Below are 24,654 nucleotides of genomic sequence, written 5' to 3' on the forward strand. Positions count from 1 at the left end.
ACTGCTTTTTCTATTCCAGTTGGTCTTTCCACAATACGCAGGTCCATGAAAGTACTGATAACGCCTTTCAATGCCACACTGTTAAACTCACTGTTAATCCTTCATTCCGTTAAATTTGCACTCATAAAATAACCACTGAAGGCACTGCTTTAGAGATCTGTTTTGTAACAAAAATAAAAGATGAAAGACTTTCCAATCCAGAAGACTTTTACTAATTGACTTCCAAAACATTTTCATCACGAAAGACTCAACTTCTATATTTGTTCATTTCAGATAAAATGTCCACCAGCAGAGCTCCTGGGCGAAGTTTTAATAAGTTACCTTTTATAAAGTTACCAGTCAACACAGGTACACATCCTGCTGATATAAGACATCATATTACACACAGCTACTCTGAAAGCACTGCTGGATGACTGAAGGAACTATAAATCAAAAAGTTTTTAATCCCTCACGCTTATTAAATTCTGTAATCTTGAACTGCATTACACGAATTATTGACTTCTGCAATCTTGTTGCATCTGTACTATTTGATTTGTATGTACATAAACAGTTGCCACTGACAGCTGTCTGCCACTATCCTGCAGCAGAATATTTCACCTCAGCAGAAAAACCTATCCATTTTAGGTGCATATGTTGCTTTTTGAAGAAGATCATAAAGCCTGCAAGGCACATACCTTTTCGTAGTAAACTATTCCATATTCTTTATCATCACACTTGACGCAACGGAATTCAATCATCAGGTACATAAAATTAGAACTGCGTTTTTCCCTCTGAGAAGAGAACCACCACAGATGTGTATCATATATTAAAGTGCATCAATCTTCAGCATTCTCAGTACAGCAATTACCCTACTTCATTTGTGAGGTAACTGATTAATTAGATTATCAGTTGTAGCAATTATTCAGTTAATCACTTCATAGCACTACTTGAGACTATATCACCTTCCTCCCAACATTCTTACTTCCTCACATTTCCCCCTGACGATAAACAACCACATGCAACAGTTAAAATCATATTCTTTTCATCAGTGGGTTGCAACTGTGAGCTAAAGATCTGAAAAAAGGCAATGAAGAATAACTAGATGACAGCTGGATTTTGGTGTTTGCCTTTCTTTTTTTTAAATCATTACACACAATTATGCATCTCAGAGTCAAAAAACAGAAGACATGAAAACAAAAAACGAAAAACAACAAAATCACCATTTTAGATAAAACCATGAAAGAGAAATTAAACTTGGAATACAAGATTAGATTTGCAGCTCCTTCACTTTTCAAGGAAGAACTGATCACGTATGCATTTTTTTAAATGCTTTAACTAGAGAAAGTGTTTAAAATTTTAAAATCTATGTAGGAAACAAGAAAGAAGTTATACATAACCATCACCAGGAACGTGCATTTAACTAAAAAAGCAGCATTCCCATTAATAACGAGCAACTCAAGTTCATTTAAATGCATTAATAATGGATTGACTCTCCAGCGCAGGTAAAGTGCTTCTGTATTTAAGGCACAGTGCTAGGAATCAAGCATTTTTAGTTTTCCGTGTTTTTTCTTAAAAAAGGGGATAGGCTGAGTTCTTAAAAAAAAAAAAAATTCATAAGGGTTTATAAAAACACAAATTCAAGTTCAAAAATAATCTGATTCTCAGGGTCTAATTATAAAGAAGATAACAAAAATCTCTGAGAGCAAACCTGGAAGCAATGGAGTTTGTTGTGCAAGATGAGTATAATCAGTTAACAGTTTGTGGGGAGATTTTACTCAATGAGGATTAACACCTCATTCGGGTATTTAACTACTTTTTAAAAAAATATTCATTCAAATCTTACAAGTGCATTTCCCCAGGATCCACAATAAAACCCAATAACACTGAACAGGTCTAAAACCAAAGAACAGATTAAATGTCCAAAAAGGTTCTCATCACAATATACACTCTAGAGTTAAGTTAGTTATACCAAACAGCATTTGTTTCAAGCTGTTCCAAATTACTAATAAATTCTGTCTTCTGTGATGAAGTTGACTTGAAACTGGTGGATGAAAGACTGGACATGAGCCAGCAATGTGCACTTGCAGCCCAGAAGGCCAATGGTATCTTGTGCTGCATCACAAGGAGCATGGGCAGCAGGTCAGGGAGGTGACTCTGCCCCTCTGCTCCGCTCTGATGAGACCCCCCTGCAGTGCTGGTCCAGCTCTGGGGTTCTCAGCACAGGACACACATGGACCTGCTGGAGAGGGGCCAGAGGAGCCCCAGAAATGATCCGAGGCTGGAACAGCTCTGCTGGGAGGACAGGCTGAGAGAGTTGGGAGTGTTCGGCCTGAAGAAGAGAAGGCTCTGGGGAGACCTTATTGCAGCCCTTCTGTACTTAGAAGGGGACAATAAGAAAGATGGGGACAGACTTTTTAGCAGGGCCTGTTGCAATAGGACATGGGCTGATGGTTTTAAACTAAAAGAGGGGAGATTCAGGCTAGATATAAGAAATTTTTTACAATGAGGGTGGCAAAACACTGGAACAGGTTTCCCAGAAAGGTGGTGGATGCCCCATCCCTGAAAACATTCAAGGCCAGGTTGCACAGGGCTCTGAGCAACCTGATCTGGGTGAAGATATCCCTGCTCATTGCAGGGGGTTGGACTAGATGACTTTTAAAGGCCCCTTCCAACCCAAGCCATTCTGATTCCCATTATTGCCAAAGTAAAATCAACTTTGTAAACTTAAAGAATTCTTTTTCCTTTTATCATATACACTGGCAGTTGAAGAAAAATAGCACAAGTGCCTTCACTTAATATCCTAAGCAGGCAAAGGCTCCACATTAGCAAGATGCCAAAAAAAAAAAAAAAAAAAAAAAAAAATCTGATATATGATGACCTACCTCATTGATCATTTCTATTTCTCTAAAGGTCAGTCTGTCCAGCCAGTCCACTTTTACCATATGACCTTGTCGATGAGACTTGGTGAGCTGCACGAAAAAACACAATAACATTTAAATTGCTCAGAGCAAAAAAAATAATATCAAAATTATAATTTAAAAGAGATGCTAACATGAAATTATAGAGGGAAAAAAAAAGGAATTGGAAAAAATTGCTTGCACAGTACACACAGCTAAGCCATGCCCTAAAAATAATTCCAGTATCTAAAACACTAAACAAGGCAAAGACCAAAATGATGTTCCAAGCACATCACCTTCGCATTTTTAAGACATTAAAACAGGAACCTGTTTTTCAAGAGAAGTCATGTAACAAAGATATTTCAATTTTTATGTTACTAAGTTTCGTATAGTAAAACTTACCAAGCCCAACAAAAAAGATACTTCAAAAACTATCCAAATTTAATAATTCTGCCCTCGTTAGCTTTATCTAACGGAGTTTTCCGATTGGGACGTACACATCGTAAAAGGTCAGCTGAAGACTTACAGCGAGTCATAGAGAGCTTGTTCTCCCTTTCTTTTTAGTCATGTGAAAAGTAGTTCAAGTTTTACTCCTACATTTACATATTGCTGTAGTAATAGTAAGAAGCTGAGTTGTTTAAAGGACTACCTAACAGTAGAAGAGTAGAAGTGACCTATGAGCCATACTACCTGTAGCTTCAGATGCGCTGACACACGATATTTATGAAAAAAATTCAGCATACAAATATGAACAAGAATCATCTTTCCAGCTCCAAATAAACCACACGTGCTCCTCAAAAATTTATTAATTCTTGCAGTATGCAAGAAGAGATGTGAAAGGACTAGAAGACATCAGGTCCTTTCATGTTTCAAAGAAATCAGTATCTGTCTAGAAAACAGCTAATGAAGAGACCGGCAAAACTATTCCTATTAAGGGAAAGTTTACAACTACTACTAAATCAACTTTGTTCTGTGGTCAACCAGCCCATCCATGAGCATTTAAATTTGAACAGGCCACACAATTACACCAGCTACCATTTCTTGCCCAGTGAACAGCTAGGGCATGGGCAATACGCAAAGAGTACTAGGACGGCTTATGAATGGAACATATTGTAAGTAGGAGAATGCACAATATGTAATGACAACTTGCTTCCTCCAAGCAGAACTGGAGATGAGGTTACTATCAAAAAGAGACATAGGAGACTTTAGATTTGCTACATGCTGGGAGTTGTCCAGGCTGCACATTTTGTCAGATATTTGCACTAGACTTTCAGTAGCTGATCACTACAGATACAAACAAAAAACCACACACCACCACACAAAAACAACACTGTTAAGAATAAAGGTTAAAGCGTTTGCACCAGCAGTATTATTTCATTACTCCTGGTCGAATCTCCAGCAAACTGATGTCTTAGCAGTACAAGTATTAGTGCACACCAAGGATGATCAAGGCTAAATACAAATCCCATAATGATGTACTCTGAAAAGAGCATCAACTTCATGGCCAGGTACTGGTCCTGACAGATCTGGAGAGGACATACATGACAAACTCAAAAGAAGTTAAGCTTCAGAAATTATGCAGAATCAAACAGCTTTTTACATCTCTTAGAAGAAATGCTGACACAATAGGTAAATAATTTTCTAGTCTCCAAAAGACTGTAAGCAGCCATTAAAATAATTAATGAAATAAAATTTCAGTGTTCTCTAGTCTCGCTGCCGGTGTTCTTATATTGGTGGAACTGATTTGTCAAAGATCAGCTGGTAAGCATTTATCCTTGTCTTTTACACCTTAATCAACTGCCTCTTCATATCCATCAAAGACAGACCATCTTGCTTGTTCACTTTCCACAAGGTGACTTCTTGCTGTTTAACACAAGAACATTGAGTAGTTTATTTGTTTGTTTTTACCTCTTATTCAGCTCGCCAGAGTTTAATTTGGTGTTATGGTTTAACAACACTTTGGATACTGGTTTCTGTCACTACCTAGGAAACAAATCTCCCAGTTAACTTAGTTTTCTTGGAAACAGTTTAAGTCAGAAAGGTCTGGATAGCACTTATCAAGGCCTTGGGGAAAAAAAGTTGTTTAGATACCTCGGTCACAAGGTATCTATCATTTTCTTGTTCACTGCACTAAAGAATAAATAAGTCATTCTGTATGTTTTAGAGGGAAATTATTAATCTCTTAAACCTGCAAACCTCCCTTATAGAGAAGAAAAAAGTTATAATACAGCAACTAGTTAGGCCTGCATCCAAGACCCGGAAGATCTATAAGCATATATATACACATGAAGAATCATTCTCTTGGATTAATACCTAAAGCTTAAAATAAAAGAGAAGTTGGTGCATTCCTTTCAGGAAAAGCAGTATTCATCATCTGCTACTAAATAATAGGCATCCCTTTAGATACTATCTCACCATTGTTATTACCTAATTTCATTCAGTCAGTAGAAGGTGTGAGGGAAATGAATGGATCAAAAAGAGTCAAATAAATTAACACACCACTCATGGGAGAACATCTTAATGTCATTAATATTTGAGTGTGCTAAGGTATTCCATGCTCTTCCAATTAATATTCCTTAGTAAAGAAGAAATCTGCATGCACAGCGACTCCCGGGATGCAAAGCCACGGCTTTTCTATCAGTAGTAATTTTACAAGCAAAATTCATGTGTTTAGTGAAAGCGCAACCATACGACACCTCAGCATGAAATTAGACACAGTAAAAGGATGTGGCTCCTCCAGCAGCCAGGTCTTGACTTTACACAAATTCCCTATAATAATAAATACCATGCACATACTCAAAAAAGCAGGGTCTTCTCAAAAGTAACTTATTATCTGGAGGACTCTAATTTGGCCTCTGGTATCAATCAGAATAGGAAAAAAAAAAAATCAAGAACAACGAAGTCCACATAAACTCCTGGATTTAATTGGCCATTTTCATCTTACCTGTATATTTAAATATACCTTCACATACAGTAGCATCAGGAGGCATTCAGCAACTGACGAGTAAGTCATAGAAAAACTGAAGCTAGCTGTACTCAAACAATGGCTGTTTAGGAATGATACAAGAACCTCATCTGCTGTGTAAACAGCTGTGCAAATGAAAGCTCTCACAGACACGCTACCAAGAAACCCTATTCACTTCACCAACATCTGATGGTAAAATGTTTTTATTAATGAACATAACAAAATATCAGCGAAAACACTCTCATCTTCCAGAAATTAGTATCTCCCAAAACAGCTTTCAGAAGAGAAGAATGGTGGCAGTGATGTTACTAGCTTTTTATTAGCCATTAACTAGAACTCCCAATTGGAATGTGAAAGGAGAATTCCCATCTCTTACTTGGCGGCTTTGAGCCCTCATCTCCCATATGTCAAAAGAAAAGGCTAGAATACACAGAGGTATTTTAAGACTGAAATATTCTATGTTATTTGTGTTTCTTGAGGTAGGGAGCACAAGGGAGTGAAAGAAAGAGGAGAAAAAACACTGGTAGGTTATAGGCACGTTTGCATAACAGAACTAACATGAAAGGGAAGGCACACAATCTAAAACCCTTTCTCAGAGGTCTACTGCCTACATCATGTAATGATCTGATGAACTATAAACAAGACTTGATATTTAGTCTCTGTCTAGAGAGCTTCCTTAGGCTGCACTGGATTTATTCTATGACCAAGAAATGGGGCAGCACCACTGGCAGAAAGCTTTAATGTGTTTTTCGTATAAATTCAAGGTGAACTAGACTAATAAAAGAGAGAGTCTAAATGAAAGTTCTTTTACTGCTGTAATAAATCTCTAGATGAGAAAATGGACGTATTTATGGTACTGGACCTATCTTTCACTGGGAGTTGCAAAAAAGGTGAGGATGAAGGCTAGGAGTCCAAGATTAAGAAGAAAGTACACTGAGTAAGTGGGTTGAGTCATTCAGCAACCTTGGGCTAAGCTTACCTGAAGAAGGAGAGATCAGCTAGTAAAACACTTGAAGAACTAACATTTACTGACCAAATCCAGAAGCAGTTTTGATCGCAAAAATACACTCTGCCATCAAGCTGGGAGAAGAAAAACTAATATTGGTCAACTTTCGAAGTTCTACTCAAATTCTTTCTAATGTCATACACATCCGAACACTACACCAGTGTTACATCTAAAGGATAACTATTGAAAGAAACTAGACTGTCCTCAAAAGTTACTGGTAAAAGCAGCTTTTGCCCAACCTGATGGAACTTTAGCTTCAAGCATCTTCAAGGCACATTCAGATTTTCATTCTTTACAAAGAATTAGGATGTTTTAACAACAGAACACTATGTATATTAAAAGGTTCTCCTATTGAAATGTCTCCTTTTAAAAATAGTTCAGAAGCAAATGAGCATGATCTAGTTTACTCATTCACATAAATCCTGTGAAATATCTAAACAATCAAACAAGACAGCTTTCACATGAGAAAATAACATGAGAAGCCTGTCTTCATTCCCCTCCAGTGAAAGTTTTTCACATACACCTTAAAGGTTACTTGCTATTCCATCACCTTTGCCAAGCGGCTCATTTGATCTTCAGAGACCGTGCTGCTGGTTCTCCCAGGAGTTTTGGTCGGTTCCGAGCCATCAGCTTCTACGTTAGGCCAGACTTTTAAATCGTGCATTCCTTGACGAAACATACTGCAGGGAAAAATGCAGAACCACTTCAGTAAATTCAAAATAACACAGCTGTCAGGAGTCAAAGTACAGCAGCAGCTGCAAGAAAAACGAAGGAGTTTCCTTTGCCAAACGTTGAAAAATGTGCTGCCATGCATAATTTAACTGAACTGCAAAAGAACCTTGCACCTTGTGCCCTTCATGGCCTTCATTTTTATTGGTACACGGAGTTTAAACAAAAATGCGTAAGTCTGAGATAACTTATTTGGCAAGTGGAAGAAAAATGGGTAATTCCCAAAGTCAGTGAGGTGGTACAAACGCAAACTGAGGACACAGCTTGACCTTCATATTTTTATTATTTGTAATGAAGCAGAAAGTATTCCTCTTGACTTGCAAATTATAATACTGACTTTATGTCTGCCAGTCTGAAAAAAATTCAACTAAAAAGCTACCTAAGTTTCACTTGAAGGTCAACTGATAAAAAGCTGCCTTTTGAGCTGCCAGCTGAAAAAAGGAAAAAAACCCACAACACCAACCCTCAGCACACCATTTTCTCCATCTATGCTTGAAATTGAATTGGTAATTGAAACTGTGCAGTGAACAAAACTTTGCAGGGTAACTGACCACACCTTTCCTCTGCAAAATCCTGCAACCCTTGCATATTTCTGCTGATCCACCTCTGGAAGATGCCCCAAGAAATCAAGCGCATTAGTTTTGCCAATAAGAGATGATCGCTTAACTCTAACAACTTTGGGTAATTAGAACCGGAAAAATTTTCACCTTGAATCTGCACATCACTTTGTGGAATACCACTACAAGGGTTTCCATTTACAAGTAAATATAAAATTTTGATATTATTTGTGTCTTTCTGTCCATCTACTTTCCCCAGGCCCCACATGCTGGAAGGAAAAGTAGATTTTATTTACAAACTATACCTTAATAATTCTCTAATGCTTTAAAATCTATTCGGAGTCTTTGGGGAACAGTCCAATTGATCCAGTTCAATTTTCTGCCCTAAAACAATGTCAATGTTTTTGTCAAAACAGTATCTTCAATGACAGAGATACAATCTATCTCTACAATCATTTTCTGCATTCAAGTATCACTAGAACAGCTTTCCTAATGCTAACCTTAACTTTACCTGAACTTCAGTTTAGCCTAATTACTTCTTATCCACTGACAAGATAAAAAAGGCTCTTTCTCCCTGTTTTCCGCTACTTACATACTAGGAATGTGTTCCTATAGTTGTTTCTTCAGCCTCTCCAGTCTTTACTCCTCCTCATCACATCTATTTGCTATATGTTCAGGACATGGACTCCCTTAGAATCACAGTAGCCAGCAACTTGCTTAAAATCACTTAAATAGAACTGAACATATCCTAGCCAAGTGGACAAGTATGGAGAAGGAGAATATAACAATTTCCTTGATGCATATAGTTGTAGACTGTTCATATATTCAATGTTGCTTGCACATTTCATGTGGAGATCGGATGATTAGGGGTCTGGATCATCTTTCAGCATCAGACAGAGAGAGCTGGGCCTGTTCAGCCTGGAGAAGAGAAGGCTGAGAGGGGATCTTACCAATGTTTATTTATATCTGCAGAGTGGGTGTCAAGAGGATGGATTAGATTCTGTTCAGTGGTGCCCAATGGCAGGATGAGGTGCAATGGGAACAGACTGAAGCATAAGAGGTTCCATCTGAACATGAGGAAAAAATTCTTTACTCTGAGGGTGCCAGAGCACTGGAACAGGCTGCTCAGAGAGGTTGTGGAGTCTCCTTCTCTGGACACATTCAAACCCACCTGGACACATTCCTCTGGTGAACCTGCTTTAGCAAGTGGGTTGGACCAGATGATCTCCAGATGTGCCTTCCAACCCTAACCATTCTGCAATTCTGTGATTTCAGAAGTGCATCAGAACGCTGAATCGTGCAAAACTTAAGATTCACGGTAAAATCCGCATCTTTTCCTGTTTTCCTGGGCAGCTGCTCCCCATTCTATATTTGACTACAATCAACTACAAAAAGTACCAGCACCTCATACTATTCCTTAAACTGCATCTTATGGTTTTTTTAGTCGCCTTTGCACTTAGCCGAGATCTTTTTGATGTATTGTCATCTTCCAGCACACTTGTAATTTTTCCCATCTGGTGTTATCATCCACAAATTTACCAAACCCACCCTCTATTAGATCACAGATGATTAATTTTGAAAATTCCCAATTCACCGAGTTACACTTTAATCCTTATAAATAATACCACATTAACAGCCGAATTGCAAGCCAATTAAATCAATTATCTTAAGTAATGAGTATTGGCATCCACACATCACAAAAATATAAACACAAAGTGATTTCAGCATCTGCTACCTTAAAATCCAGGTTACAGGTTGGGGAAAAAACGACAAAAAAACCAGCCTAAATTTTGGCATTATAAAAGACTTTTTTTTTTTTTTTTTTACAACACCGTGGAATGTTTGAAATTACACTTAGGAAGAAATAGAGTAAATCAAACATGAAAACGTTAACCTGGTTTAAAAAAAATAATTAAAAACCCCCAAAACATAAAAAACCTCTCGAAACCACTGCTACCTTACTATTCACAAGCCAGCTTCAAATCTGTATGACAGAAGAAAAAGCAGTATACCCATATTTCCCAAAGAGTGAGACTGTTGTTCCTCCCACAGGAACTGCTTTACCAGGTCCATACACATCCCAGATGGTCAGAGCCACTTGTGCGTTGCGAGGCAAGTCTGGATACTTCACAGGCAACTTCAGCCATTCATTCCAACTGCAGAGAAACACGTTTTATTAGTCATAAAGATCTGGAATTCAAGTTATTCTGTATCAGTTTATTCAACTCCATTCAGATTCTCATTGGAATACGAATTTCTAATGGCAGACAATTGTCTTGTGGGTTTTAACTATTCAAATACTTGTCATGTGCACAACTGCAAGGCTAGAGACCAAAGGAAAATACTCTAGCTTAATGACCAAGTACCAAAGATCAGTCTGTCCAGAAAACAGCATGAAAATGTGCTAGGCCAGGTCCTAGAATTTATTTAAGTAGTAAGCCATGCCCAGTCACACAAGTAACAATTTTATTTCTTACGCATTACACCAAAAAAGTTGGTTTTGTGCTGTCAGGGCAACACTTAATGAACATACAGAGACTTAAAGCAACATAAATTATTTGAAAAAGACAACAGAAAAAGCATCTTTCTGACATCTTTCTGATGTAAATAAAAATATTCTGATTCATTTATGTAACTTGATGCTGTAGGAACTAAGAGGAATATGAAATACAAGGCAGTCACTTACTTCCATCTAGTGCTAAAAGCTTTGTAGGAAGTTCTAACTGGAAGAGCAAGAGGCTTCCCTTCTGCAAACACCTGGCAAGTTACATACAAGTCAGAGCACGTTTCTTGATACAGTCCTGAGAACTTCAGCATCGGATCTTCTAAGAGAGCTTTGTAACTCTTCTGTTCTCTTTTCCCTTCCAGACTTCCTCTACGTGAGGGGAGGGCAGGAAAGAGGGTGGGAAAAGAGATAAAATAAATAAACAAAAATATATTTTATCCACAGTAAAAATCCTGTTCTATTTCCATGTCCCATATTTAGATTACCCAGTACGGAGACTATCCTCACTTTGCATTACTAGCCAGTAGCAAAATCCAAATATTGGAGAGGAACTCAGGATGTGAAGTGATGAACAAATACAGAATTTTATTTTAGAAGGTGGAGGGGAAGAACAGGGTAGGGAAGAATTACTTGTTTGTCTTTTCAATGGACATAGCTTCTAGTATAACCTGTAGATTTTCAGACAGCATCAAATGAGGTATCCTAAGCAGGGCAACAATGAGATGACAGATGCTGCTCTTATTATTGAAAAGAAACAGAACAAACATCAACATACATGTGCTCCAAATATTATTTAGGGGTGGGGAAAAACAAACAAACAACAAACACAACCCACAAAGCCAAAAACACATGCAAAAGGGCTTATTTATAAGCTGCTTGAAATGTGAAACATATTACTAGCTTTGGATGCCAGTCCAGTCATCTCTCAAATCAACAACAAATCAAAGTTCAACTAAGTAGGCTGTTCACACCGAACTTGATTAAAGCCCTGCAAAAATTTACAGAATTATATTGTCAGAGTAAATTGATGGAATTTCTCAGGCCTCAGCTATACCACAATGAAAACAATCATGCATATTATATGTCTGACTGTGGATGCACATGTGAAAACATAAAAGGAATTGTGGTGGTGATGGGAAAACATGCAAGATCAATCTTCCAGAAAACAAAATTTTTTAAGTACCACAAAAATACTTCAGAGTAGGTGAACGAGTTTCTTGCAAGAAAGTAGCCTAGCACGTTCCAGGCCGCCATATGCTTGGACGCACAAAAAAAATCTTAGTTATATGAATTAGCAAAGAGGACACATGCATCTGACTTCGGATATCATCTTTCATTCAGAAGCTAAACAAGCCCCAAACAAGCTTTTCCAAGTTAGTTTTCAAAAAAAAGTGCAACACACCTTAAAGCAGCAACATTAGGTATACTAGATTTTAAAGACAGCTACACCCCTCTTGCACAAATGCAAACATCTGACTGCTGTGATGCAGAAAAATCTCAAAAAATTAAAAAATGAACCAGCAAATACATCAGGGTGTGACAATACCATCTCCAACAAGAGCACATGCATATATCCACTTAGGAACTTATGTGTTGGAGCACCTGGATCTACCTACAACAAACACCCCAGCTAAGGACAACTTGCTTTCAAAGGAGCATGCAAACAAGGAGGAAAAAGGCTACGAAGTTGGTGAAGGGTTTGGAGGGGAAGCCGTATGATGAGCGGCTGAAGTCACTTGGTTTGTTCAGCCTGGAGGAGACTGAGAGGAGACCTCATTGCGGCTACAGCTTCCTCACAAGGGGAGGAGCAGGGGCAGGCGCTGAACTCTTCTCTTTAGTGACCAAGGACAGAACCTGAGGGAATGTCAGGAAGATGTGCCAGGGGAGGGTCAGGCTGGACATGAGGAAAAGGTTCTTCCCCCAGAGGGTGCTGGACACTGGAACAGGCTCCCCAGGGAGGTGTCACGGCCCCAACCTGACAGTGTTCAAGGAGAGACTGGACAACGTCCTCAGACACACGGTGTGACGTGTGGGGGTGTCCTGTGCAGGGACAGGAGCTGGGCTCGATGATGCTTGTGGGTCCCTCCCAACTCGGGACATTTTCTAAAAAGTGTCGCCGGGTCCTCGACTTCCCCGAACGCTGAGGAGGGAGCCGTGACACCTGCAGGTGGAAGGTTATCAGAGTCCACAGCATCAACCTTCGCCTTGAAGCGCCGCCCCGCACCACGGGACACAGCCCGTGACCGCCTGTACGGAGTTCACAGCCCGAACCGCGGCCCTGCTACCGCCGCGGCCCCCGGGACAGGGACGGGGCCGCGCTGCCTCCGCCCGGCAGCCCCGCGGCAAACGGGCGGCGCCGCCATCCAGACCTCCCGGTGCCGGTGAGGGGAGACGGAGCCAGCGCCGCCCGGTAACCGCGCTCCCGCGGGGCAGCCGGGCTTTGGGACCCAGCGCAGCTCCGGCCTCCACCGAGCCGGCAGGCTCCGCGCCGCTCCGCACACCGCCCCGGCCGCCCCAGCTCACTTACATCTTCAGCTGCACGTTGATGTCCAGATCGCAGCTGTAAACATAGTAAAGCCTCTCGGTCTCGCCCATGGCTGCTGCCGGTCCCTGTCGAGCCCTCCGCCACAACACCCGGCGGGCATCAGCGCCGACCGCCCCCGCGCCGTGGGCCCCGCCGCCGCCTCGCTCCGAGCATGCGCCGCCGCCGCCATCTTGCTTAAAGGAGGATGCAGCGGGGACGCCGCCGTCTCACGCTGTCACGGCCCTTCACTAAGATGGCCGCCGGCCGAAGTCGGCCGAGTGGGCGGACCCAAAATGGCTGCGCCCGCGTCTCCAGCACCACCAGGGTTGCCGTCCGTACGGCACGCAAGATGGCGGCGCCCATGAGGGGGACGGCGAGATGGCGGCTGGGCCAGCTGGGTGCTGTGTGGCTGCTGAGGGTGCAGAGGGTGCAGAGGGCTGCGGCGCGCCGTAGCTGCCAGCGGGGTGGTGCACTTTAAAGTTTCAAGGTTCTGACTGATAGAATCACAGAATGGTTGGGGTTGGAAGGGACCTCTGGAGTCCAACTCACCTGCTCAAGCAGGTTCACCAGAGCAGGTCACACAGGATCGCGTCCAGGCAGGCTTGAATGTCTCTGGAGAAGGAGACTCCACAACCTCTGTGGGCAGCCTGTTCCAGGGCTCTGGCACCTCAAAGTAAAGAAGTTTCTCCTCATACTGAGATGGAACCTCCTGTGCCTCAGTCCGCGCCCGTTGCCCTTCGCCCTGCTGTTGGGCACCACTGAACAGAGTCTAATCCATCCTCTTGACACCCACCCTGCAGATATTCATCAGCGTTGATAATATCTCCTCTCAGCCTTCTCTTCTCCAGGCTGAACACACTCAGCTCTCCCAGCCTTACCTCCTGAGAAAGATGTTCTAGTCCCCTCTTATATATATAAAGGGTGGGTGTCATGAGGATGGAGCCAGGCTCTTCTCGGTGACAACCAACAGTAAGACAAGGGGTAATGGGTTCAAGCTGGAACACAAGAGGTTCCACTTAAATTTGAGAAGAAACTTCTTCTCAATGAGGGTGACGGAACACTGGACCAGGCTGCCCGGGGAGGTTGTAGATTCTCCTTCTCTGGAGACATTCAAAACCCGCCTGGACACCTTCCTGTGTAACCTCATCTGGGTGTTCCTGCCCTGGCAGGGGGATTGGACTGGATGATCTTTCGAGCTCCCTTCCCATCCCTAACATTCTGTGATTCTGTGATTCTTCATGTTTGTGTCCCTCCACTGGACTCCCTCCAGTAATTCCTCATCTTTCTTAAACTGGGGAGCCCAGAACTGGACACAGAACTCCAGATGTGGCCTCACCAGGGCACAGCAGAGGGGAAGGAACAACCTCCCTCCACCTGCTGGTCACACTTTTCCTCATGCACCCCAGGTACTGTTGGCTTCTTGGCCACAAGGGCACGTTGCCGGCTCATGGTCACCCTGCTCTGTTTCCCGGCAGGAGGCTCAGCAGCACCGGGATTTCGCAGCATCTCCTCCAGCTGTGACTCTCCGCTCTGCAGACAAGTTCTTTATCTCTAAAACCTTTCTGTGCCCTGGAAGGAGGGTGCTGGCTCCACGCAGTCCTCATGCCTTGTGTTTCTCCAGGGCTAGTCACACACTGGTTGATTTTAGAGTTTACAATTCTTCATTTATGTTACTAATACCTTTGCAGGAGGACAAGCGGAAATGGCGGTTGTCTTCTGCCACCATGCAGCGAGCGCTGTGCAGGACGCAGACATCACAGGTTGATCACTGAATTTGTTGTGTTGATTTTATCATGAGTCTCTCATGCTTAATTTGAGAATATTTTTTCCTCATTATGTTTTTCCTGAAGCCTCAGCAGTCAGCAGCCACAAGTGATCAGTGATCATCACCTAACAGAAAACGAAATTGTGAAATATGTATGCAGAATGACTCTATATCTGACACAGGCAACCAAAAATCACCCACAACTTGTAGATAATCACATGATTTTAAAAAAGCCGTAATGCTTTGAGGGTCAATAAGGATTGCAGGCACTTTTAAGTGAAAAAAATATACACATCATTCCTATCCTACACTTATCTGTCCATGTAGGCAAAGTAACCGGGGCTGACTAAAAAGGAGGTTCGTGTTTTACGATCCACCAGAGCCACTGAACTTCTCAGCGCTGCTGAACGAACGTGTAAAAAGTGCTGATTTGGTGTAGCTTGCTGTACTTGCAGGAGCGCTAGACCTGAGGGAGCATCAAGGTGGAGGTGCTCACTCCCAGCACACACTGCTTGTATTTAAAAAATATAATTGTCATTTGGAACCAGCATGTTCTCCTCCATTTACACAGCAAGAACTTTTAGTAAGTGGATGTGGAAGAACATGTTGCCAGCTGGTCCTTTTGTCTTGCTAGTCAGCAGCAAGGGCGGAGGAGGCCGAAGCAGGCGAGGGAAACTTCTTTAAGGAAAGAAAGACTATTTCATTTCAACAGTATTTTTTTCCCCCTCAGGTGCTGTGACCAGAAGTTCTTTTTTCCCTTTCCTCTGAAACAACTTTTATCCAGCTTTTTATCTAACTTTTCTCTTTTATCTAGCTTTTTCTGTTTTGTCACTTTTTGATCACAATTACAGTTTCTACAGCCCTGGCAGCTGCCATTCATCTATTGCTTGCCTCGTAATTTTTGATGGCTTCTGTTTGGTTGTTTGGTTCCAGCCCAGTTTTTTACATAAAATCTCTGCTTTCCATAACAAAGATAAAAAAATATATTGTTTTTCTTGGCTATGGAGGTAAAGTAAAACATAAAACTGTAAAAATTTAAAAGACAAATAAATCTCACAATTATAAACCTCAGCAATGTATCTCTCTGTGTGTACACAAACGACAAGTACATTCATATGTGTGTACCTGTTTTGGTATTATTTTGTCTCAGGAAAAATTCAATCAGTTTTCAATTAATAGAATTGATAGTATCAGTTGAATAATCTCACCATCGATTTCACCATTACAGAGACATTTTTAGATCATTATTCAAGTCTTGTTTATTTATCAGAAAAAAAAGCTAAGGGAAAAAAATTATATAAAACTTCTGAAGTTGGCATTAAAAAAAAGCTTTGAAGTGTTGTATTTCCTAGCTTTCTCAGACTCTTGTGTGTCCAACTAAAAAAGTAAATTATGTCTGTTGCAGGCAAAAGAGGAGAAAAATGTTTAGGAAAGACATTTTTTTTGGACAATAAAATTATAGAAGGATGCAATTTCAATCAAAAAAGTTGGTTTATAGTACTTCCTCATATTAATAACCTTACATTTATAAGTTCTCGAATACTGCCATAGAGGCAGATAGAAGGAGTATTTTTCACCTTTAAGGATCCAAAGTACTTGGAAAATGCAGTGATGAACATATCGTACATGTCTGGGAATCATTGCCTAAGCTGCTAACATGGGTCTTGCTGGAGTTGACAGATGTCTAAGTGGTTGCATCTGCAGAACGTGTCGCACTGCTACCGCTGAGGTGGCACACCAGAGCTGAGCAGGGACATCTGGTACGGAGCAGGTGCAGAGCTGGATAAGGGCATTATCCTGTTTACTCTCCTGCCACTTCTGTGGGTCCTTCAGGGCACTTGGCATTCAAGCCATCATCTACACCACTGAAAACGGCCACTGTAGGCTGTTGCCCCTGAATCATAGAATAGTTTGGGTTGGAAGGGACCTTCGAAGGTCATCTAGTCCAACTCCCCCTCAATGGGCAGGGACATCTTCGACTAGGTCAGAAGTAGTATGTGGAGCTCACATCTACCCTATCTTGACTTGGCCTGTGCAGATTGGTCCATCTGTGTCCCAGCCACAATAATATTTGGCCCGTTTCTTCTCTAAGCTTCAGCGATCACTTTTGAGGTCAAAAGACATGATAATTTCTGTGTGTGTTTTTGTCGCAAATGGAGTGATGTGCTTCACTCGTAAGAGAGAAGCAGCAATATGTTTATTGATAAGAAAGTTTGATAGTAAATATGACTGATTTAACAAGATTCAATGGCAAGGTACACTGGATAATTTACTGTGTAGGCAACAGAGTCAGACAGGACTGTCAGGGAGACTCTCCCGTTGAGTCACGGGGTTAAAAAGGGAACCCCTTGCTCCCTAAACTTCCAAGAGAAGAGTCTAGGTGCAGCTGTATCCAGACTTAGCCTCCGACTTGGTCAATGGTTTATGTCTAAAGGATTATATATGTGCAATCAATCCTTTATATGACTTGGCTAATATTACAAAGTTTCAGTGCAGTTTTTCCCGACTCGCTCACCAAGTATCTGATGCCATAAGGATTCTCTCAGTCTCAAGGAATAACCTAGAGAGGTGTCCCTACCCAAGGGGAGATCCTGGTGTGCAGCCTGCTGACATGCAGGATTGCTCAGAGGGCTCTGGGCTGTCCCCTATTCATGGAGTGAGGTGACTGACTTGGAGTCATATTTGCATACCAACCACAGATGCCAGGTTCTTCCAACTTTATCTTGAGTCAGGCACAGACCAGCGCTGTGACCAGATGGGCACATTACCATAAATTACACCTTGGCTATTGTGCTGTTATCCGTCTCCCTTGAATCCACCTTGAGCCGGATGCACCCATCAAGACCAGATGCACCCATCATGACCACCACCGGTGGTTATCACTTGATCAGAGTGATGGGAAGAAGCCAAGTTGGGAATGCGGGGGACCACACTGCTGGTTCTCTAGCTCAAACAGCCTGATATAATGTGACATAGTGTGACATCTAGGGTATGGCATGAAGACGTGATGTGGTGGTTGCGTGTTTGTGGACTACTGAACTAGGGCAGGGTTATTCCAAGCACCAGGTGTCAAACGAGGGCTGTCTGTTCTTACAAGTGCAGCACACCAGTAAGCAAACTATCCTGGCAACTCTGCTTGGGTTTCTTCTTTAAGGGAACTGATTAGTATATTCCAGAAGGGAGTCCGGGAGTGAACTACCACACACACTGTACAGGCAATTGCATATATGTGGCAGCAGGAACAAGTTCTGGAAGGAAACCAGAGTGTCAAAGCTGCTCATGCTTCAAGTGTGTTGTGAAGTAAACTCTGACCTTCATTATGCTGACAGAAAAAGGGCATCTCTCTCTTCCCTTGGGAAACTGAGAGGGACTTGATGGACTCATATGCCTTTATGGTCACCAGTCTCCCCTGCTAGTGCCCCAGGACCCCATTTTGGGGGGTTCTGTGCCCCAGCAACACCGTAGGTATCAGTTTCCTGCTCCTGCCTGACCCAGCCATGGACACTTAGACAAATCCCACTCTTGGGCGGATGTCGTGGCCTGGCATCAGCCCGTCACCGTGGGAGTGCTTGATGCCCAGGTCTGGGGTACCTTGGCTGTCCCCCAGCCTGCTCTGCTCCCTGGCTGGGGCACTGGGACACGACCTGGCTTTTTGCCACAGCGCTGCCCAACCACGTGTCCATGTAGTGCCTGACATTTACCCAAGTGTTTGGTCTTGAAACTTCAATCTAACTCCATACATTTGCAAACTTTTTGATTAAATGTACAAAAATGTATTTTTTTTTTTTATGAAGAGTATAAGAAACTGGCTAGCTAGATCTAGATTTAGTTAGTCACCGTTATTTTGCCTTTCTTGTAATTGGAAAACTTGCAGCAAGCCTGAGATTGACACTCTTCATTGCTTTGTTCATGCATTAAAATCTCTCCCATCCCTTTCCCGTTTTTCAGTGTGACAGTTTATCGGATCCTAGAAGCCTGATGAGAGGAAGCATCAAGAAAGCAGTGGGAGCAGTGGAGAGCTCTGCTGCTGGCATGATTCTCTTTGGAGGGAATGGAGCTATTTTTCTTGCTTTGAAGCAAAAATATCACTCACAGCCCATATTCGATAGCCACAGAGAAACACATAAGCTCTCAATCCTACCAGGAAATATATACCATCTTCCAGAGGATGGCATTTCTTCCTCATATACCATCTGTTTTCTGCTAGTGGGACTACCAAGATAAGCCAGAGGCCTGATCAGTTCAGATGTTCAGCCAGATCCTACAATCTTGGCAAAAACTTGCAGCAAAGTTGCTGAAGGTAGCTGTGTTGTCAGACTTACTTTGTTTCCTCTTTTCTGAATGTGGACATCTGTCCACTAGAAACCAGACTGAGATAACTAAAAACCATACATAACTATTAGTACATCTGTCAGATGGTAGTGACTGAGTCACTAATGAACTGGAAAAAAACTGAATTGGCAACTGCCTTTTTCCCTGTAGTAATATCCTGAGAGAGACTTTACATGGTGGATATTTCTGCTGTTCAGATACCACAATGACAGACAGGTCTTCAGGACCACAACGGAGAGGTAGTTAACACAGTGGTTAACTTATTTCTTTTAAAAATGAGTAGAAATGGCGTTTAAGAAAAGTATACAACTTTCCTTTCCCTAAATGTATGTTTTACATTTATCGATGCATTAGAAAGTCACTGATTCATGTAGAGTTGATACTGGATAATTTGAAGTATCTGTAGAATCATAGAATCATAGAAGTAAAAGAGCTTTAAAGCTCATCTACTCCAGCCTCCTGCCATGAGCAGGGACATCTGCACCAGCTCAGGTTGCTCAGAGCCCCGTCCAGCCTGGCCTGGGATGTCTCCAGGGATGGGGCATCCACCACCTCTCTGGGCAACCTGGGCTGGTGTTTTACAACCCTCATTGTAAAAAATTTCTTCCTCATGTCTGGCCGGAATCTCCCCTCTTTTAGTTTAGAACCATTACCCCTTTTCCTATCACAACAGGCCCCGCTAAAAAGTTTGTACCCATCTTTCTTATAAGCCCCTTTGTGCAAAAGTGGTGAGGTACAAAACCCCACACATTAATTTGGAGTTAAATTCACACCTACTAGTGTAATTTGTGTCCAAAACCAGATCATTCTCACAATTCTAGCCTTGGTACAAAGCTGTACCTGTAATATGCTCACAAAACATTCAGATCTAGACCACATGGAACAGGGAGCAAATGTCCAAAGTCTAACAGAGAGTATTCAGCCACCAGCATATACCCCTGTAGGGAGCTGAGGCTCTCACAAAGGTGGCCCTGTGGTTGCTTACCCAAATAACAAAAAGCCATGCATAAAGCACAATTTGAAAACTCAGAGCACCAATAATTTAGGTGTACGGAATGAGGTTTTACCTAACAAGATTCACTTGCCAGCTGATTTTATATTTTTCCATGATTAACAACTGTTAGATATAGAATAGAGTGCTTTGAGGAAGAATTCATCTAGTCTTCTACATTTCTACTGTACTTTGCTATTATAGGACTTGGCTCCTAAACACTACAGTAAAAGGTACAGTGTTTTCTGTCTAGTGTGTGTTGGACCTTTTCTTAGTAAATGACACTGACGCTGTACGAACTTTACAGGTTCTTGTTTCTCCGACCTTCTGTCCAGGCACAACAGCATCATTCTTTGTGCTCAAAAAAACCCAGGACTTGCAGACATCTCTTCACATGTGCAGTCCCATCTTTTACTATTACCAGCACCAGCTGTTTAGATCTGTCTCACTGAGTTCCTCTTTACAAGAAAAAAGGGTTTCAGCTCCATTAAGACCATAAGAAGGTTGTCCCAAAACACTCCTGGTTAGGAACCACCTTCTTTTTTTTTCATCCTGTCCATAACGGTCTGTTTTCACTAAGACATATCCAGACTGGTGCTGCATTTCTGTTATTTTAAGGAGTCAAATCTTCACAGTGTCATCTTGCTTCCAGAACAGATGTCATACCAGTCAGTAAGCCCTTCCCTCAGTTGCCATTGACAGAGGTAGGGTGGAGAAGATGGCCATTCTGGTTGGCCCTACGACTCAGAGTGCTACAGAGAATAGGTAAACACTAACAGGAGTATTATTAAATGCATTTTTGGTAATATTAAAGGATTTGTTCCAATCCATTAAAATGAGGTATAATTTCACCTTTTTGTGCTCAGTACCCTCAGGTTTCCTCACATCAGCTGAAGCACTGGCTTCTTGCAACATTCGATTTCTGTTGTAATGACAACAAAGTGGTGGACTTCCCTTTCATTATAGAGTCAACATCTGCAGTAACCCTCTTTGGAGGAGTCTCTCAACTCATTCATCCCTATATTACTTGAACCCAATAAAGTTGCACTAGAGAAGAGTTTGATTCATTAACTTTAGTTTTCTAGTGTTGTTTACTCAGTAAGCCATATAATTCCCAAAACAAGGAAGGAGAAGGAACAATAATAATAGGAACCATGAGATGTCAACACAGCCTGTTCAAAAGGAAAAAAAAAAAGCTAAAGCAAAACAAAAATAGTAAGTCAGATCACTAGCTAGAGAAAATCAGTGTAACTCCAGTGAAATCAATTAAATGATATTGGATTACACTAGATGAAGATCTTGTATGTAATTTTCAGGTTTTTTCAGTTCCTTCTCCCCTCCCCCCAATCATAAAATTTGTTTAAAAAAAAACACCCAGTCTGCCAAATTTTGCAAGTTCAGTAGTCTGTTAACTGAGTAAGTAAAGATATAATGAAAGCAATAAGTGCTGAAACATCACACATGCAGTATATATCTCCAGCCAGTCCAATTTTATGCCTAAGGAGACTGGCAGAGTTCCTGCTGCGACTCAAATCTTATGTCAAATTTATAAACTTGTTTTCTCCATTCTCCTCTCCTATCCCTGTGCCCCATCAATCAGAGCTTCTACCTGTGCAAAAAGCTGATCCATCATTAAGGAGACAGGTTGCAGCCAAATGTAAATTTATACTTAAAAAAAAAAAAGGAATAATACTCATGCTGCAGGGCAGGGTCACTCTCTGACCCTAGGCAATCTGCCTCTCAGTCTGCAGAACACAGGGTAAAATAATGTGTCCACCGAACAAGCAGTAAACTTTTCTGCTTCTGCCTTTTTGAAGATTCTTGGAGTTGCTGCGTCTGCCGGCTGACACTCTGTCTTTTAAAATATGAAAATCTCCATATGCATTGAGCTCAGTTTTCTACTTAGCATTTCAAGAGCCCTAAGGACCTTCAGGGGAAAAAAAAAATATTCTGAATTTTCAATTTTGATGACAATTTGCTTTCCCTACAGAATGTGCAGAAACACCTTGAAAAACTTGTCAGCTACACTAAAGGAAATGTTCCTTGCCATAGGAATGAGGGCACATCACTTTCAACTAACTTAGGGAAAACAAGTTTGAGTCTTTTTAAGAGTGAGACATATTTTCACCTGCACCCCATGCTTCCCCAAAGTAGCTGAACATCTCTTTTAGGTTGTTCCAAATAAGAAGCAACAATAATAGCAACTTTAAAGCAAATAAAGACAGAATTTAGTCCATCTGTCCATTCATCCTTCCTTCCTTCCTTCCATCCATCCATCCATCCATCCATCCATCCATCCATCCATCCGTCCACTCACGGTGGAGTCCATTTTCATAGCATCTCAGTCCAAATAAAGCTTCAGTATATAAAAAATAGATTGATAATTTCTTTAAAATTACTTTGTTATGTTGGGATAAATAATTTTACCTTGTCTAGGGGATCCTCACCTTGCTTTAGAGTCCATGGAAGGAGACGTTTAAGAGGAATATAATCACATTTACCTTCAATAATTGTTTGCAATCCTGGTTTTCTCAAAAAATCTTTAGAGGAATATAGATGATGTATTAAACACTGCTTTTATAAGCTAATATTAGATGAGGTGAATCCCGCCCTTAACCTGAGGTGTATATATTTTCTCTGTGTCCACCGGATCACTGAAGGGCACATTGCAAGTGTTAGTTCTCTTAAGGGCCAGACACATCCAAATTGTTCAGGGTGCGCTGGGTTTTGGTGCTTCCATGCCACAGATAGGCAGTGCTCAGGTACAGGGAATATAAATTTCAATGTTTTCTTCTCCAGCTGAAGCTAATGACAAAACCATAAGTGAGCCTAAAGGGCTCAGGAGCAAGTTGTACGTGCTGACCGCTGAGAAAACCCAAGGCTAGAGAATTTCTGATGAAATCACTGGATTTCAGTGTTCTGAATACTCAGTATTCAGCCTTCATTAGCTCCTGACAGATGAACCGCGAGCTAAGTTAGGAACAGCGGAGATAAGCCTTGATTTCTGGGCTTGTTTTCCAGCCATTAGCCAGCACTTATCTTTAATGTGAAACCCTAGTTTTAGAAATTGGACGGATGGCAATTGTTTGTTTTGTTTTGCCTTTTTTTTTTTTTTTTTTTTTTGCTATTACCAGTATCTCCATGTTCTACATGAGCTAGACAGGACTGCATGAATTCTCACATCATTTAGTATTTCTGCTGCTAATCGTGGTTTAGCCTTGACACAGACAAATCTGGTATTAAGCAAAGGAAGATGTTGCATAAACACAGTAAATCCTGCCTCTTTTCCTTTCAGTGGACTCAGAAATTCACACCAGGGCAGTCAGTTATAAGATGCAATTTACAGTACAGACTATTTAAATGTTTTAAAATGGAAGACTTCATTACAAATGCCTTCACTAGCCTTTTGTCCAGGGTGAGATGCAAATATAGCAGTGGGCGATAAAGAAAAACATGTAAATGAATATGGATGTTTGCATAAACTATATTTCTTTGCTGTTGTGGAGAAAATTCTGCTCTTAGTTACATTTAAGCATCTGCTATTGATTTCAGTGTAGTTACGAGTGTATAGCTGAGGACAGGATAAATCCATCCATCTACCTATTGACTCATCAAACTACATTTTTTATTATGGATCCTATTTCCATATAGAAGCGAAGCAGGCCTTGATCTCAAGGACAGGCTATGCAGCACCATTGCTGCAGCCCTGTGACATGATATAAAGTAAATGCCTCAGTCTAGTGGGTGCTCATGCTGGGTACAAAGGAGCCAAAGACCCCCATGCCTCTCTGCAAAGTGCTGAGGGACAGACAGACACCAGCATTTAGAAGTTTATTATTTTCTTTAAAAAAATATATTTCATAAACAGTCTAGGCTCAAAAAGCTTTTGAAAACTCATAATCAATTTTGTCATTCTTGCTTTTCTTTCTTACTTGTAGGAAAAAATTAATCACTTTTCTCCCACCCTCTGATAAGGCTAGGCTTTTGCACTCTATTAACCCCAGAGGCTAAAAGATAGACTGTTTTCTTACAGGTGAATTAGTGCTAGATAGCATTACCACAAATGCCAAGTCATTAAACATGTAATTGGATTTTTTTTTTTTTTTGCTATCTTAACTTTTCTACATTATAAAGGATCTTTACAAATTAATGACAGAATATGAAGCTGCCCTAAGAGCTATTTGCCCATTAAAAATAGGCATGAAAAACTCCCATCCCCATCACATGAAGAACTATCCCACCAATTTCTAATTACTTCTGCCACTGACAGTTCACTGGACTGTTAAGTTATATTCTGCACCATGCTGCTTAATGTGGTTAAGTCAGGCAGGTATTTGCTACTCTTCTTTTTTTCTTTCTTCTTCCTTCTAATTTTTTTTACCTCATTGTGAAGCAATTAAGCT

At 41.2% G+C, this 24,654-nt stretch overlaps 1 protein-coding gene across 3 annotated transcripts in view; it reads right to left on the reverse strand.

Annotated features, from left to right (window-relative positions):
- PIK3C3 (phosphatidylinositol 3-kinase catalytic subunit type 3) overlaps window positions 1-13,325 on the reverse strand; it is a 72,688-nt gene extending 59,363 nt beyond the window's left edge. For 2 of the 3 annotated variants that reach the window (XM_065656529.1, XM_065656530.1), the window contains exons 1-6: window positions 13,167-13,312; window positions 10,820-11,008; window positions 10,146-10,289; window positions 7,398-7,527; window positions 2,862-2,948; window positions 675-770 (exon numbers count right to left, since the gene is read on the reverse strand). In XM_065656529.1, the coding sequence (XP_065512601.1) occupies window positions 675-770; window positions 2,862-2,948; window positions 7,398-7,527; window positions 10,146-10,289; window positions 10,820-11,008; window positions 13,167-13,234 (714 nt within the window). In that variant the 5' untranslated portion in view covers window positions 13,235-13,312. Of the gene's footprint in view, window positions 1-674; window positions 771-2,861; window positions 2,949-7,397; window positions 7,528-10,145; window positions 10,290-10,819; window positions 11,009-13,166 lie in introns of all 3 variants that reach the window. The other variant, XM_065656532.1, reaches the window with a different exon arrangement.
- Window positions 13,326-24,654: the final 11,329 nt, after the last annotated feature.

Source organism: Caloenas nicobarica, chromosome Z (genome assembly GCF_036013445.1).
Source record: "Caloenas nicobarica isolate bCalNic1 chromosome Z, bCalNic1.hap1, whole genome shotgun sequence".
Lineage (NCBI taxonomy): Eukaryota > Metazoa > Chordata > Aves > Columbiformes > Columbidae > Caloenas > Caloenas nicobarica.